This window comes from Delphinus delphis, chromosome 11 (genome assembly GCF_949987515.2).
Source record: "Delphinus delphis chromosome 11, mDelDel1.2, whole genome shotgun sequence".
NCBI classification, from domain to species: Eukaryota; Metazoa; Chordata; class Mammalia; order Artiodactyla; family Delphinidae; genus Delphinus; species Delphinus delphis.
Genome location: NC_082693.1, coordinates 43,548,727 through 43,565,941, shown reverse-complemented (window position 1 = coordinate 43,565,941; position 17,215 = coordinate 43,548,727). Strand labels below are relative to the sequence as shown.

The following is a 17,215-nucleotide window of genomic DNA, read 5'->3' as shown; positions in this document are numbered from 1 at the left end:
TAGGAATGACACAATTTCTCAATTCTATCTTTGATAAGTTTACTTTAGCTAAATGTAGATTATGGGCTTGCCAGACATGTGGTGGTGGTTATTGCTAGAGAATAAGTTCATGGCCTAGAAAATTGCCGTCTAAGTGGATAAATTGAAGCCACCCAGTTTCTTGACTAGTAATGATGAAACCGCACAAGGCACCCCCCTGATTTTATGCTTCGTAGTCCACTTTTTCTTCATCTGTTATCTTTTATTCAATCATCGTTCATTCTTTTTTTTTCAAAATATGTGTCATCGGTCAGAGAAAATGGACATTTACTGCGCATGAAAACATTAAGATGAGAGCAACTTCAGGTTTCTAAGGGCACGGTCGTCTCATCCTATAGATGAGAAAACGAAAGCTCAGAGAGTTTACATGACTTGCCATGGTGTCATATTTATTTACACATTTCTACAAAGTTTTTACGATATCTGGAACCTCCTTCAAATGGTTTATTTTGAAGACTGATATAACATTAAGAACTTTACTTTGGGACTTATACCTGGTTTAGATGCCCAATAAACAGCAATTTCTTCTTCCTTTCCTTGAGGCTTTAGCCATTATTTTCTAAAATTTTCTTCAGTTCACATTTAGCAAGTTAATTCATTTACTTAACACACATTTGAGGTATTGGTCAAACATTTTATTTTCTTGTGTATTATGACAGCTGTAATGGGATTCCTTTGATTTTATGATCAACTATTTCCCTGGTCACTATGCATCTGAACCGGGCCTTGACTACAATTTTCTTTGCTTTATTTCATATTTGTAGTAAATCATTTTAGCCATTTTAGCAAAGCAGCTGAGGCTTTGAGGGGTTAATTAATTTAACCAAGGTTATTCAACCAGTAAATTATCCAGAATTGTCATAATAATCCATTAACCTCATCCCAGAAAGTGTGTTTTATTTAACCACAAATAAAGCAGGACTTTACTTATCTAAAACAAGCAAACCAACAAAACATTGTAATCAGATAGTCTCTGACTTAACTTCTAACTAATTGCTTGACCTAGCTAATCAGTAAATGTCTCTGAGTATCAGCTTCCTCCTCTGTTAAACAGCATCTATAATACTTGAACTTCTTGCCTCCCCTTGCTGTCAACACTGAATGATAACTGGGTAGAAAGGCTTTATTAATGTATACTCTGTCGAACTATAAACTTACAAAGCACAGTCCTGTGTTCATTTGTGTATTCGCAGCCCTTGACTTAATGCCTGGCCCAGAAGAAGTGCTCAGCAACCATTTGCAAAATTGAATTGAAAAGAAATATATAGTACTATGTATATGTGAGATAATAGCATTCCTTTCCTACATCGTCTTAGGTCAGATGACAGCAAAATGCTACCACAAGTCTTCTTTTAGCTCCAGGCCAATTTCTAGAAAAGAAAGAAAAATACAATGCTTCCTATCTCCCAAATTCAGGAAACTTGCCTTTGAGGATTTCTGTTAAAGGTGTGCCTGTGATGAGTTAGAAAATAGCACATTCCAGCGTAAGGAGTACTAGTCAAAAGGCTTGGCTTTTGATATTGGCCCGACTCAATGATCAACCGTATGAATTCAAAGGATCTTTTCTGCTTTCTTGTTCTCAATTTCCTCATCCCTTCCCGTCTACTCCCAATAATGACAATAGCAATAACAATAATATATTACTTCCTTTGTGCCAGAACCTGAGATAAACCCTTCATTGGCATTATCATCACTTCTAATTCTCATATCAACTCTGTGAATTTGGTGGGATTTTTATGCCCTTTTTGTCAAGAAGGAACTTGAGACACAGAGATGTTAAATAAATTGCCTGGTTAGCTTTGAACTCAGCCAGTTAGATTCAAACCCAAGTCTGTCTGATTCAACCCTCTTAACTAAAGATCTCTGTGGACTCCCTAAATAAGCCTACTGCAGTCACCATCAGCACTCCCTAGTCATATTATTAGAGACAAAGAGAAAAGTCAGTGTGAGAGTAATCAAAGAATAATGAATAGTAACATGAATGGTAATAAATACCATTTATTAAATATGTGCTTTGGACATGTTATCTCAATTAATTCATCAGAATGACCCTATGAGGAAGTCATTGCTATTATTGCCCTTTTAAATTTGAGGGAACTGAGGGTTTCGCAAGGTAATCAATTTAATAAAGGTAATTCAACTAGTAAGTTACATAACTAAAATATCATTTATTAGATCCTAAAGCCAATGCTTGCAATTAATGCACCAAACTATACTCTGAAGTTAGATAGACAGAAAAAAATAATTTTGAAGATAGGCTGCTCCTGTGTTGTAAAAGATTTTATTATTTTCATATCGATAATTCCCTGTTCAAACTTTCTTTCTAAAACTCTAAAGATATATAAGATGACAGCCATGAAATGGATTTAAGCCCTCGGAAAGATGGGCACTTTCAAGAAACAAAGCATTGATCTGTGAGCTAACCTGTATCTACATAGACAACGTACAATTGAAAGCTGAGCTTTTGTCAATGGAAAGAGAGTCTTTTCTCAGGTTCCATTTCAGACCTTGGGTATGGGCCAGCCTGGGTCACAGATACAACAGGCTGCCATATGTCATATGGACAATTTGAGGGGTGTCAAAAAGTACCTCCTCTTCCACCAGCTCTAGCCTTTTGTAGATACGACAACATTATGTACCTACCAGCCAAGCAGCCAAACAACCAAACCTTTTGGATAAATCATCTAGTTCAAATCCTGGCTCTACCTTTCACTAGCAGTGTGAGCTTGAACAAGTTACTCTATGCCTTAGCTTCATAATTTGTAAAATGAGGATGATACTAGTGTCTCCCTTAGATGGATTGTTGTAGATTGAAGGAATACATGTAAATCGCCTAGAAAAGTGACAGTGCATAGTAAGCATTTCTAACAGCTAGATGGTGATTGTGGCTGGTATCTGTCAGTTTATCTGTATTCCTCTAGAATATTCTTTGCTAAATGTTCTCTTAATAATCATCAAATGATGCGTACATTATTATTCGTTCAGTATTGCAAAAAATTGGAAAAATCCAAATTTTGTAATTTAATATCATACATTATGTTTTTTTTACTTAAAATGTTAACCAGCTATAACAAAGAATTAAGAAAGTTTGATGATATATAAAACTACTCAAACGTATGTGTTGAAATAAAGTATGCAGAACTGTGTTATATTATGCTACCAAAAACAGAAGAAAAAAGGAGAGGATAATCTAACTTCATATTTGTACCTAATGTACCTAATATTCTCTTATATATGCATAAAAGATCTCTGGTAACTAGTAAACTAAAAATTAAAAAGTGGTTTCTAGTTGGAGAGTGGGTACTGGACAGATGGAGGATGGGGTGGGAGAATGACTTTCATTCTGTAATTTTTGTTTCTTAACTATTTTAAACAAAGTCTCTCCCTTGATTAACCAACAATATTTTATTAAAGTTTATTTTTATCATCATCATCATTATTATTTCTTTGTCATCAGCAGTTTATGCGTGTAAAAAGGGACCCTGGAAAATTTTCACTGGAGAAATCTGAAGGAAAAAAATCATGAGATGGAGCTATTGCCAAAAAACACGCTTCATAAATTTTTGAAGAGTTGGTAGGCCCACCTAAATTTTGGATAATAGTTCATCTTCCTGTGGTCCACCTCTCTATAAGTCATCTAAGTCACCTGTTTGATGGCTTAGAATGCTCAAAGCCCTAGATTTGTTTTTTTCTCAATTGCATGGTTGATTATGTAAATAGCAGAGTGCATCTAGGCTTCTAGCTACTTGGTTTGGACCTTTCAAGTCTTCTGGCAAGATCAGTTGAAATATGGGATGTGTAAATCCTCCTGACAGGCCAGCCTGTACTCTGCTGCTGCTCGCAGGATTTAGAGTCAAAGAAAATTAATAGGTGAGAGTGAAGAAGAACTTTTAAGATTGACAATGCAACACAGTGTCTAAGAAGACTCACAGCTTTATTTCTGCTAGGAAAAGAGGAAAAACTTTTTTTTACAAAATGTTTAAGCAATTGCTTTGCATTATCGGGTAAAGTCCCCAGAAGAAAAAGACCATCCGGGGTTGGAGAGTAGGTTCTTTCCAATTACACTGCATTTCCAAATTTTATTCAATTATAAAGTCTCTCTGAACAATCCCACACTGGTTCATGGGTACCATACTCCCCAAAAGCATAAACAACAGATTCCCAAAAAATAACTGGCTCATCTTAGAGTGAAGGAAAAAAAGTCTAAAAATAGTACCTTGCATAGCCATTCAAATTATTGCTGCTTTTTATGAAATTATTACAGGTAACTCTGCACTAACTTCCTCCATTGCCCTCACCCCCAAACTCGGGAATTTCTAGCAAAATTATGAGCTACTTTCCAAATGAAGTCTTAGGGTGGGTTTGCAAGCACATGTTTAGAACCCAAGGAATTTGCATGGAATGGAGAAATAAATTAAATAAATAATAACTAATAAATAATTCAGACAACATTCATTATCTACAAACTTAAATGCCACAAAATGCTAGCTTCAAGGATAGATCCCCCCATAGCCTCTCAGGAAGGTAAGTGTCAGTATAGACTCAGAAAGCACATAGGATGGCTTTATAAATCATTTTACTTGTCTATTCCCTCTAGGGCAAATCGTGGTGAGGGGAACCACTTTGGTGGCTGATGGGGTTTAAGAGCTCTCTGCAAGGATACTTTCAAGTGGATTTACAAAGTACCAAGGGTACAAAAACAGTAGGATTACTGCTGCAAGCAAAACGGAAAGAAAATGACTTAGACTGTAAGGAGATAATAAGAGGGTAACGAAAGTCAAGATACACAAATAGTTTGGCAGGTTTTAGGGGATAGCTAAGCTGTAGAAAATGGCATACTAATCTGCCTTATCAATTTTATTCGTTGGCCCTATTTGTGTACCCTGCCTGCTTCCTAAACTTATCCTCTCTGGCAGTGGCAGGATGTGATCCACTATCATGTAAACCATTGAAGCTTTTGGTTTGCTTTAAATAATTGTCCGGGCAGACTGAACAGGACAGTGAAATTTCTCAGATCACATTTCTCTGGAAAAAAATAAACTTGACAAAATTACTGCTGATATAAAGGAAAGAAGAGTTACATGAAGAAAAATAAACATCCTGCAAATCAGGATAAACCTGTGGTGAAGACATAAATTGGTAGAAGCATTCACTGACCTTGGATTTGATTTCTGCATCCCTAAGTCTGGTCACTTGAAATGTTATCTACAATGTGTAATAACATATTTTAGAAGTGAGGAAGAGGTAACAATTAGTGGGAATGAGACAAAAGAATTATATGTATGTTGGAAAAACTCAAGTTTGGTCAATAAATCGATTGGTGCTTGTGCTTCTAGAATATATGTGTGGACAAAAGCTAGTGGTTTTAACCATTTTTTCCTTAACCAAATGAAATTCATCTTGCCAAAGAAAACCTAGTGGTTTTCCCATGGGCGGGTGTGAGCTGGAGAGAGTCCCCAAACGATGGTTAGGTAGTATCCAGCAGCCATTTTATTGCTCTTGAATGTGGCCTGGGTTGTTTGCTGATTCCAATAGCAGTACCTGAGCTTCATCAGAATTTCCAGGGCCCTCAGGTTATGAAATCCATGAAATGGTCTAGATGACTTCTCCAAGTCCCATTGGTTGTAGGAGTCTGAGGTTTCAGTGACTTGTTTGCCCCACCTCTAGTACTGAGAAAAGTGCTTTTGAAATGTCATCAAGAATCAAGTTGGTATGAGATCTCTATTATGGTTCTCAAATTACTATGGAAGATATGTTCAGCTTTCAGCCCAACAAGAAATAGAGCTAATCTCTTAAAGAACATTATTCACAGTGACAGCCAAGTTAGAATGTTAGCCTCTGGAAGCTATTTTTAGATAAATGCGAAGAAGTCCTATCATCCAGTCCCCGAGAGACACGCATCGGCAATTCCATTTGATCATTCCACGCACGGTGTCCATTTCCTATTACTCCACAATCCTTCTACTTTCAAGAAGTTTATAGGAGTGATCAGCAAAGTCACAGAATTTCAGAACTATGAAGGACTTTAGAAATTATCTAGACTTAGAACAATTGACTGATTTTACCAGTAAGTAAACAGAGGCCAGAAATGAAAAATTAATTGGCATAGATCATTCAGTGAGTTTTTGGCACCACTAAGATAGGATCCAGGGCTTCTGCTCTATTTTCACATGATTGTAAAGAGTCATATAATTTCACTTTAAGACCCTAAATAAAGGAATCAATACAATATGAGAAGTTGATGAGAAAAGAGAGACAGGTGTAAGAAGGTGTAAACGGACTGGGACTATTTTGTTTGATATGTTTGTTTGATATGTATCTGTAGGGTTCCATTAAGGTCACTGAGTCTTCAGCTCAACCACTTGAGTTATGGGAAATGTCTCCACATCTTCCTCTGAAATGCTGGTCTGACTGCCCTAATCAGTGAAGATTGTATTGAGTTGGGCCCCAATGCCATGATGGGGGTAGGAATCATAGGACATATCTATGGGAACATCATAGCGGGGTGTACCAGCCTGAAAGGGAGTTGAATGTACATGCCCTGAGCTTAGACTAGCAGAGGGGTAATGTGGCATGAAACTGTAGGATTTATCCAGGTCAGGGGAGGCATCTTGCTTCAAGGAGAAGTTCCCACTGATGCTCAGGGGTGGAGTAAGTGGGCCCTCATAAGGTGGTGTACCGCAGTCAGGTGGGTGGCTCCCAAAGGATGATTCTCCCAAACTCTTGAATACTGGGGGTTTGAGATTAATAAGATGTGTTTCCATATGGCCATAAGGAGGGCTGGGGAGCCCAGGAGACTGATAGTTGAAGTTGTGGACAGAGATGGCAGAGTCACAAATAGGAGATTTCTCCTCACACTTCTCCAGGAGGACAGACTGAGAGCCCAACTGGAGGCATCCAGCCACCAGGTTGCTTGTGGGCTGAGAGAGCCCTTTACAGAGCATCTCCACAAAGCCCTTCCCTTCAGGTGTCTGTCCAGTTTCTAGGACCTCAGACAACGCCCAAATATAGTTCCTGGCCAGTCTAAGAGTCTCTATCTTGGAGAGCTTTTGGGTCTTAGAGTAGCACGGCATGACCCTCCTCAGGTTGTCCAGGGCATCGTTCAGGCCATGCATCCGGGTCCGTTCCCTAGCATTAGCCTTGACTCTTCGAGCCCTGAATCTCTCAAGGCGAGCTTTCGTCATCTTCTTTTTCTTGGGACCTCTTCTCTTAGGCTTCTCCCCATCTTCTTCCTCCTCTTCTTCCTCCTCAATACTGTCATGCTCTTCAGCTAAGCTGCCAGGCATCCCATAAGCAGCTGGTCTTCTCTCCTCCTCCTTTATCTCATTCTGAGAAGCCGGACCTTTGTCCATCCAAGATGGTGTGTTGACCAACTCTGTCATCTCCTTGGGTTTCACATAAGATTTTGCCATTTCCAGACTCTGGAAAAGGAAACAGCAATGGTTAGTGCCTGTGAACATCTGATTTGATTTAAAACTAAATTTTCTTTTTATGTCTTAGATGTAAAGCACAGAATTTGTATTGGAATTCAACTTATAATTATCTAGCCCAGGTTCTCCATTCTAAATAACTAATCTAGGGCTTCCCTGGTGGCGCAGTGGTTGAGAGTCCGCCTGCCGATGCAGGGGACACAGGTTCGTGCCCCGGTCCGGGAAGGTCCCACGTGCCGCGGAGCGGCTGGACCCGTGAGCCATGGCCGCTGAGCCTGCGCGTCCGGAGCCTGTGCTCCGCAACGGGAGAGGCCACAGCAGTGAGAGGCCCGCTTACCGCAAAAATAAATAAATAAGTAAGTAAATAAATAACTAATCTAAACTCAGATAAATGCCCAGGACACTCACTTAACTATAGCATTTATAAGAAAATCAACTATAGGAAAAGGAAATTGACTTGATTATCCATTGCAGAGTCAATACCCAACTGTTTTTATTCTCAGGTTCTTTATCTCATGGATATTTTATGCAAAAGCCACTCAAAACATGTTTTTCTTTCTTCCCAGAATTCAGATCATAAAAGGAAATAGCTAAGGTGAGCATATAAATTATTGTCCAAATAGAGAAACTTCTGATATTACATAATAATATGTAAACAATAATTGTAATATTGCAAAATTTTAAAAGAATATCAAACAATCACATAAGAAAACTGTTATATAACTATACCACAAAATAAATGAAAAAGTGTAATGAGATCATTCAGACTTTGTACATGTTCTCCAAAGGACTACTCAATCTCTATTTAGAGACACATATACATCTGACTCTTAACATCCCTTGTTTCCTACTGACTCTGCTGGTACACAACATGATCATGAAATATTTCTCTCACCATCACCATTTTGTTTTTCAGTAAGCACCTTGTGGTCTGTCCAGTGTTCGTGGTGTTAGAGGTGTTAGTAACATGGTGTCTAGAAAGCATCAGGAAAAGAGAGGAGGTCACCACTGGTTATCTTTCAAATCCACCCATATGTTAAAAGTGAGAACTCTTCATTGAACACACATCTCACACCCTCAGACAAGAATACAGCAGCAGCTCGAATTACAAGCCAGAAGTCTGCCAAACCTATTTAAGATTATTTTAGTGCAACTATTATAAGATTTCATTAAAAATGGAAAATCTGGAACAGATTTTAAACTTCACAGAACATAGTGACTGCAAACATAGCGCAGACTATTTCAGACAAACATGCAAATAGTCGGACTAACTCACTTGCCTAACAGATACTGTTTAGTCAGAATTTTCTATGAAAAATTTGCAATTGTAAAACTTATTTGAAAACCAAAAGAGCCTGGTGGTTTAGTCAATATTTTGCATTCAATTCTGGAAGAGCTTGAATTGTTTTGAGATTTGTTGAGAGATTCGTAGGTATACAATTTACCAAGTAAAAGTATCTGATAAACTCCATCGGGGCATCCCAGTTCCACCAGCTAGTCTTCGAAATGTTAAACCCTCCGTCACCTTTGTATATTAGAAAGGGGAGAGCATGATAAATGTTTTTTGATCCTTGAGTCTCAAATCAATGAATGCAGGAATTAGTACATAGCTTTTAAAAATATAAATATATGATTTGACTTGTTTCTGGTAATCTGAGCTTGTTTTCCTTGTAACCTCATTTACCTCCTATAAATAATTAATGTGACTGCATTGCAAAAACAGCCTAGGTTCATGTTAATCAGCACGGAAATCATGTCAGCTTGACTTACTCACTTAATAAGGCTTCCTGGGTAAGCAGCTTGATTGAAAACACACATTGGAACCTATTGGTCAACCGGCTAGCCAGGCCAAGTCAGAAAATCCCACTTTTAATATGGATGATGGAGCTTGTGTGCTGAGCTGCACTTCTAACGCAGGCAGATATCCAGAGGGAGGGTGAAAGACCTAATTAACTTTCTGTTAAAGTAACACAGACCTTTCAGAGGCAGGTGCACTCCGAGGCCAAAGAGGATGGAGTGGGCTTGGGAAACCTAATGTTCCACACGCCATTATAATAACATTTGTGTAGTCTTAGAGCAAAACTTTAAGGGAAAAGGGGATTGTTATGTTCATTTTATTGTCGAGGTCACTGCAGGTCAGGTAAATTAAGTACTGGAAATGCTAAGACATACAGCAGGTAGAGCAGGACCTAACACCAGTTCTTCTGATTCCAAATACTAGGTTTTATGCTTTTTTTTCTCCTTTTTATTTTCATCACAGCTATGGGGAAGAAAGAAAGGCACTTTGACTTCAGGAGATGTGGATCAGTAGAGCAAATCACCAGGAAACGATCCTCATCCAAAGGGAGGCTAGTTTAAGTGTTCTCTGCTTTTTAACTCTCATATTCCAGGATTCCTTCCTCTTTCAAATTGTTTTCTTGTTGCTTTCATTCATTTATTCCCCCCTCTTTTTTTTACTCTGTTTCCTTCTCCTTTGCCTCTCCCTTCTGTTTCTCTCATCTCCTCTTCACTGTCATCATTATCACTGGGTCGTACATACATGCGTGGAAAGGAGAGCAGGAGAGGAAAGGAGAGTCCCCTGAATTGCCCCTGAAACTCAATACCAACCTAGCCTCTGCATTTGAGCTTTTTTATCATCCCCACCTCCGTACCTCTGGACACTAGCCCAGCTCTGTCAATCCTCCCGTCTATCACGAAGTGGGATTAAGAGAACAGAGTAGACTACCCTTTGCCTTGAACGCAACGTGATGGTTTCTGTAAGAGTCAAAGAGCTGCTTTCAAATCAGATTTACAGCAGGTATAAAGGAAAAAAACCAAATGACTTTGGCTAAAACAATATAAAAGGCAACCAGTTTTCATCTTTGTTCTCTTACTAACCATGGAAAGGATGTAGATGGCTCCAGTTTAACTTTCTCTTTTCCCATAGTTACTGGTCCCTTAGCTCTGAGGGAATCCCATGAATATGTAGCGTAGTTTCAAAAGCATGGAAGCTGGAATAATGCACATTCTAATCCCAGTTCTTTTTATTCCTAGTTGTTGGTCTCAAACACATTATATCAGCTCTCTGATCTTTCATTTACTCTTTGATAAAATAGGGATACGATATATTTTATGTGGTTTTGCAAGTCAGAAATATGAGAAAGGATTCTGTAAACTTTAAATGCTATAAAACACTATCCATATTAGTCTTCTGTTTAGTCTTGGGTTTTCTTATCTAACTCATTCACACATTCGCTTATTCAAAAATAAAAATTATTTCTCATGGGTGAATAATAAAAGGAGACTGTATTAATTACTGTGCCTCTTATCTGTTTGGAACCTCCTCTGATTGGCTCAGAAGATCATCTGATAATTGCCTAATAACCTTCCCTTTTCCCCAGTGTGGCTAGACAGCACAGACCCTGGAGTCAGATTACCTGAGTTCAAATTTCAGCTCATTTGCTTACTAGGTATGTGACCTTAGGCAAGCTTCATAATCTTTCTGTGCCTCAGTCTCCTCCTCTTTAAAATAGGAATAATCATAGCCCTACCTCACCAGATTATTGTGAGCATAAAATGAACTAATACATTTAAAGACTTTGAATAGTGCCAGACATCATAAATGCCATGTAAGTGTTAGGTATTTTGTTCCTAAAGTTCACCATGAGTTTTTCTGGCCAGGTGGACACAATAGGTGTAATTACACTCTATGTTTAATGTTGATTTTATGCCAGCAGGAGCCAATGGCTCCATCTCAACAGCCATTTCAAAAAATTCCCTGATAAACCCACTCCCCCAACCTCCTAATGAAATTAAATACGAAAGCTCCTGTTCTGTTACAAAGGGTGAGGAAACAGAGCTCTATCAGCTGCCTCTACTGGGTTGACTAAAACTCTTCCACCAGATTCCAGAAGGAAGTTAGCCTCTTGCATCCTGTTTTATAACTGGGAGACAGCAGTTGGCTGGACTCCTCCTCGGTCGTATGAATTTTCAGGGTCATGACGTTTCTGGTGGAATACAGACCATGCTTGGCACTTGGACATTTTTCCTTTTGTCTCTGCTTAAACAATATTGGGGATAAGATTTTCCTACCAGAATCAGGAGCCAGAGCTCAGAGGAGAAAGATGAAGAGTCTCTCAAATAGAAGTAAAAGCTAGGACTCCTCAGAGATAAAGAAAAAAACCTTTCCTTTGACTTTTTCCACCTAAATATCTTCAGTGCGTTAAAAGGTTAGCAGAAGAAAAATAAAAAAAGATAAACATCCAGTTTTCGATTTGAGAGTTGAAAGTATGTGTGATGCACTTCTGAGTTTTGATCAAGGAAACCAACTTGGCTCTCTCTGGAACAGGTACCCATTTCTACCATGGATCTCAGCCTGTGAATGAATCAACTCAGGTGTATTGAAAGAAGCATAAAACTGAAACCCTGTTCCATCACTCACGTATTATATGAGCACAGAAAAATTATTTTAATTATTTTACCCTTGGGGCAAAATGGAAATAATATTTTTACCTTTCATGTCTCATTTAGAAGCTTTTATGAAAGCAAGTACTTTGTAAAGTTATTATGGAAATGTAAGGGTTGGCAACTGTTTGATAGAAGCTGTACGGGAAAGTCTGTAGCACTATTGCACAAAGTATCCTGATACACCATTTTTAGGTTTCCCCAATTCCTAGAAAAGAAATTAGCTCTCAAAATATACATGAAGCACATTCCAGTATGACCAAAGTCGATGAATACTGGCTCTGGAGGCACAATACGGGCCCCCCTGCAACCCCCAAACACATTCTGATCCTATAAAGCTCATTTTATTTTTTAATCTTGGAATTTAGATTTCCTTATGTATCTACACTTTATAACAGAATTTCCCCCCTTTTTAAGGATCCTTCTGTGAAATTTTAAGTTTAGCCAATTCTCTCAAATTCAAAATTTTTTTCCACATGTTTTTTCATTTTTTAAAAATCTGTTCTGGAAAAAAATGTTTGCTGAGGCAATGATTATGGCGACCCAATACTTTCATCACTAGGGCTGAGGTCACTGGGCATACTACTGTGTGGGGCTGTCCTGGAATTCATCCTACACTTTTACTAATTTTTGAGTTGTTGTGGAGAAGTTTCAATTGACGAATAAGTGAGTAAGGAGCTTTTGCATGTGTGTTTGTGGTGATTAGACAGTGTCTTTCCTCTTAAAAGCTGATTGTACTAACTTCACCTCCTGATCCTATGACTAAATCCTAAATACAACAGGAAGGGGACTATTCAGCCCAGTTTCTAGGGAATCTAAGCATCAGAGAGACTGAATGCCTTGCTTAGATTTACAAAGTCTGCACTGAAGACAGAATGCAGACCAGGGTGCTCATAAGTTGTGCTGCCTGGAAACAGCCATTAGGCTGTTCTGTGCTCTTCCTATTCAAACTTTTACATGCTCCACTTTCCTTGTTGATTAATACCTGTACACACACACACACCCCCCTTATCCAGCATAGACATGTCATACTTTAGTTTTCATAGCCTCAGATCCTAACCGTGAACTTTGCAAACAGAAGTTACTCAATCCTTCAGTTTTCCCTCCTTGTTCTTCAGCATTTCATCTCTGGTCCCTCTGTCAAAAATGAGGGAGGCATTTTACATTTATTATTATTTTTCTGAACACATTTTTAGGGGTGGGTGAATGACGAGAGGCAGAGGAGGCAAAAATATATATGGACAATCTTTCTCTTCTGATTTCCCATCTGAAAGCGCTGAGGAGAAGGAAAGGTCCCACCACTGATGCCAAATGTCTAAGGATTTTTAGCAGAGAAAATGGGAGCAATGGCGAGAATATGCCCCATGGCTTTCCAACATCTTTTCTCATTCCCTTCTTTATTGTCATTTCCTTACGCACCCCACCCCCTTCACTCTTTGCAGAGCCAAAACAACTGTAAGCAGAGTGGTGGATTAGGTCAATTCTTTCAACGTATTTGGTAAGCCACCTCAGGAAAGCAGTTAAACTTTTTGGCCCTTTTCTTCAGCATTAATAAAATGGAAGAATGGGCTTGACAGCAATGGGAGGATAATTTGTAATCTCTATTTTATAAAAATGATTGAGAGTATCTGAGTTTCACTTTGAGTGACAGGTGCTATGGGAATTAGTGACATTATTACAATTTTAATATCTGTCCCTAAGTGTTCTGGCTCTCTCTGCTTCTCTATTCAAGTTTCCAAAATCCTGCTCCCTCCTTATTTAGCCCAGAAGAGACTTACCTCACACCAACTACTCCTCTAGGTCTGCAGGAACTACCCACAGAAACTTTAGTAGTCCCCATACCACCCCATCCGCTGGCTCACCTCTGTCAGTGGCAATCCCTGGCGTGAACTCTGTGAATCTGTGTCCTGGAGGAGACTCAGAGAAGCCAAGTCTCCCTTACCATCCAGATCATAGGAGGAGGTGCTTTTAGCGATCCATGTTAAACCCGGCCACTGCCTCTTAGGAATGCCCCCGGGTCTGGTTCCTCTGACTGATACTTATTCTACTCCTTCCTTGGAGTTCTGTATGCTCCTCCAGGACGCCTTGGGCTGATGCAGCTAGTTTAGTTGGTCTTCAGTACCTCCTCTCCCTGGTTAGTTCCCTGGAGTGGAGCTTTCAGGACCACAGCCTCTGGGCAGCTCCTGCGCTCTGGCCGGAGGCTCGGAGTTGCAGCAGTTTTGATTGCTTTCCCAGCTGCCCAGGGAGGGGTGATACTGCCCGCAGTCTGACTCCTCCCTTTCCACAGCCGAAAGACACGCCCACTTCAAAGGGTTCCTCTGGTCAGGTCCTGCTTAGCCATTTGTTTGTTAGTTGGTTTGTTGGTTTAAATGGGGATAGAGGTTGGTAGAAAGGGAATATGGGAGGAGAGTTGCTGAAGTTGAGAGGTAATAAGAGCTAATAAGAGCTAATAAGGGCAAATAAAAATATTGGTCCACGTCTGAAGAGTCAAAGAATGAGAAAGATACATGCCCACGACACAACATCATTGACTGTTACCTTACACATGTGGATTGGAGTCTTTGGCTTTAAAACTTCCAAACTCTAAAAATAGAAGGAAGAAGAATCTTTCTCTCCCTTCTTTCTAACCTGTCAAACACTCCCATTTAAAACCCTTTCATTTTAATATAGACAAAGCTATATCTATATTTATTGTACTGTTCTTTCAACTTTTCTGTTTGTTTGAAATTTTAAAAACAAAAAGCAAATGAATAAAATCTTTTATTCTGAGGACACTTAACTCCCCAAATTACAAATTGGAATTCGCTGTTGTTTTTCAAAAATATATCATTAAGCATTCAGGTAGAAAAAGTTCACCTGATTGGTAATGAACTTGGAAGGAAAGAAGGGTCAAATACTTCCTAAAACTCCTGGGGCATTTTGAAGTCAGATTAAATTGCTAGAAGAGAAAAAAGAAAACTACATCTGGAAAGACTTAAAGAAAGTACATGTGTATGCTTTATGACAGATAGCTATCTGTGGACCAGGCTACCAAGTGAAAGTGTGGAATCGTCATTGTAGAGATTGTCAGATTTGGAATACTACCTTATGTAAAGATTTACCAAGATCAAATACATAATTGTGAGTTCTTATTAAGGTGTAAAGGATTTTGCAGTCTTCTAGTGATTCTGAGGAGCGAAGGGAAGGGTGCTTGGATAAGCAATTGGCTGCATGGTCTTTAATAGTTCAACTTTACTTCTGGCATCAATTTTCACATCTGTAAAATGACCTAATCACTTAAGTTTTTTCCTTCAATAGCAAGCCAGCATTCTGGGTCCAAGCTCAACCTCTTTTTGAAATTGACTTGAAGGCAATCCTCCAGGCTTTTTGGAAATCACTTTACCAATGTAAGCACACGTGTGTGATAGAGATGAAAAGTCGAAAATATGCCTTGTTGAAAGGAAATGTGCAAAAGGTTAAAACAAAAGATAGTTTACTGCCAGTAAAGTTGAAAGGAATACCTTAGGTTTAAAATAGTTAATTAAAAAAAAAAATTCTGATATAGGTGTCATGTGACTCTTGTCCTTCCCAGAAAACCAGAAAATAGAAATTAATACTTTTTTTCAGTTCATAGGAAAACCTCTAAGCTTTTACACATCTGTTTTGCATCCCTATCTAGGAAATATCCGCTCAGCAAAATAACTTCATTTTCAGAGTCATTAAATTACACGTGCTAGGAATGGTGGATTTCTAAAAACCAAATCAGAATCTATGGCTCAGCCAGAGGAGATTTCTCTATGGAGTAATTTGTGTTTAGAATACAGCTGCAATGAGTATGTACAGGATGGATTGATCCCCTGTTTGTGTCTTTGAAGCGACCTCCATGGATGTCTGAGAGTTGATGATACTGGTGGTGTCAGGATGCTGCCAGTGAAATGTTCAGAGGGCAGAGAGGAGTAGTGGATTAGCAGAAAGGTGAACATATTGAGACAAAGATGAGGGTGGGGACAGAACATTCTGTGGGGCTCCTTGCTTTCTCTGACAGATGTAAGGGACTGGACACAATAGGATTAGCTCTCAAAACACGTTCAATTGTGTGTAGTGTGTGTGCCTGCGCGTGCAGCCTCGGTAGGGCGTCGAAGAGGGCAAACTCTTAAATTTTCTTTAAGAGTTGCCTTTTTCAGAGGGAGGAGTGGAATCAGTTTCATCAGGGTCACCCTCATCACAGCTCCTGGACGGTTATACGGTTGGCTATTCAACTCGGAGAGAGCAGAAAGGGGCGGGGGTGGGGGAGGGGTGTGATGCTGTCAGCAGAAGCAAGGGGTGGTGGCTGAATGCAAGGCAGTTGTACTCCTTCTCCTCCCCCAACACAGTTCTTGGGCCAGAGGGCCAGTCCCCAGCCCTTCCTTCTTTCTCTGCCGCTTTTTGTAAAGCTCTGAGCTAACCTGTTACAACCATCTGCTGGGCGGAGAAAAAGCAACCAGCGCTCAGTTGCCGGCCCACAGGCTTGACGCTGGGAGCCATTGAAGCAGAGAGAAGCGAGGCAACAGGCAGATTTATGGGCAGCAATCTGTTACCTTCCCCCCTCCCCCAAGGCCCCTCTGCCAGGAGACGGCTTGATAATCCATCAACCCCACTAATGAATTAATTAGTATTCCCAGTGATCCCGACCCCCAAAGGGGACCAGCCTGCAGGGCCCCTAAGGGGGCTGGAAACTGCCTTCTTCGACCAGACACTGAGGACCAGGGACCAATGCCTGACATTAGGCCCCAGGGTGCTGAGCTGCAAGCCACATACCCTGTTCTAAAAGATCCCCAGATGTCCTTCCTTCTCACCTTCCCTCGGGAGACGGCTAGCTTTTGCTGAATTAAAACCAACACCACCAACAAACGGAGTCTGGAGCCATAAATCAGGGACTGTGGAGAGTAGGACAGTGAACTTCCAGAAAGTGAGAATTCAGGCTGCCCATATTCCGGGTAAAACTTGAGCAGGTCTTAAAGCTATTCTCCAAAGACTAGTACAGGGTTGGGGTGGTCTAGAGATGCGGGCAGAAGGTAAAGGAAACACAGTCCCTGACCTCAAGAAGCTCAGTGCTCCAGTAGGGAAGTGGTACGGGGTCAAAAAATAATTGTGAAACAGGTTGGAGCAAAGTGATTTGTGACATGACTCTCTACTGAATAAAGACTGGGGTAAAACAGAGGTGTCAGTTGAGTTTCTGAACGGTCTAGAAACTGGGAAATTGAATAAGCCTCCCTTACAACTGCAAAGTCCTTCATTCTTTCACATTGTGATGCCGTGGGGTGAAAAAAGCTTGGGAGTAAGGA

General features: G+C 39.9%; 1 protein-coding gene across 1 annotated transcript; it reads right to left on the bottom strand.

Annotated features, from left to right (window-relative positions):
* Positions 1–6,455: 6,455 nt before the first annotated feature.
* On the bottom strand, positions 6,456–7,451 carry NEUROD4 (neuronal differentiation 4). The gene has a single exon (XM_060026268.1). The coding sequence runs from the start codon at positions 7,449–7,451 to the stop codon at positions 6,456–6,458; it is 996 nt and encodes a 331-aa protein (XP_059882251.1).
* Positions 7,452–17,215: the final 9,764 nt, after the last annotated feature.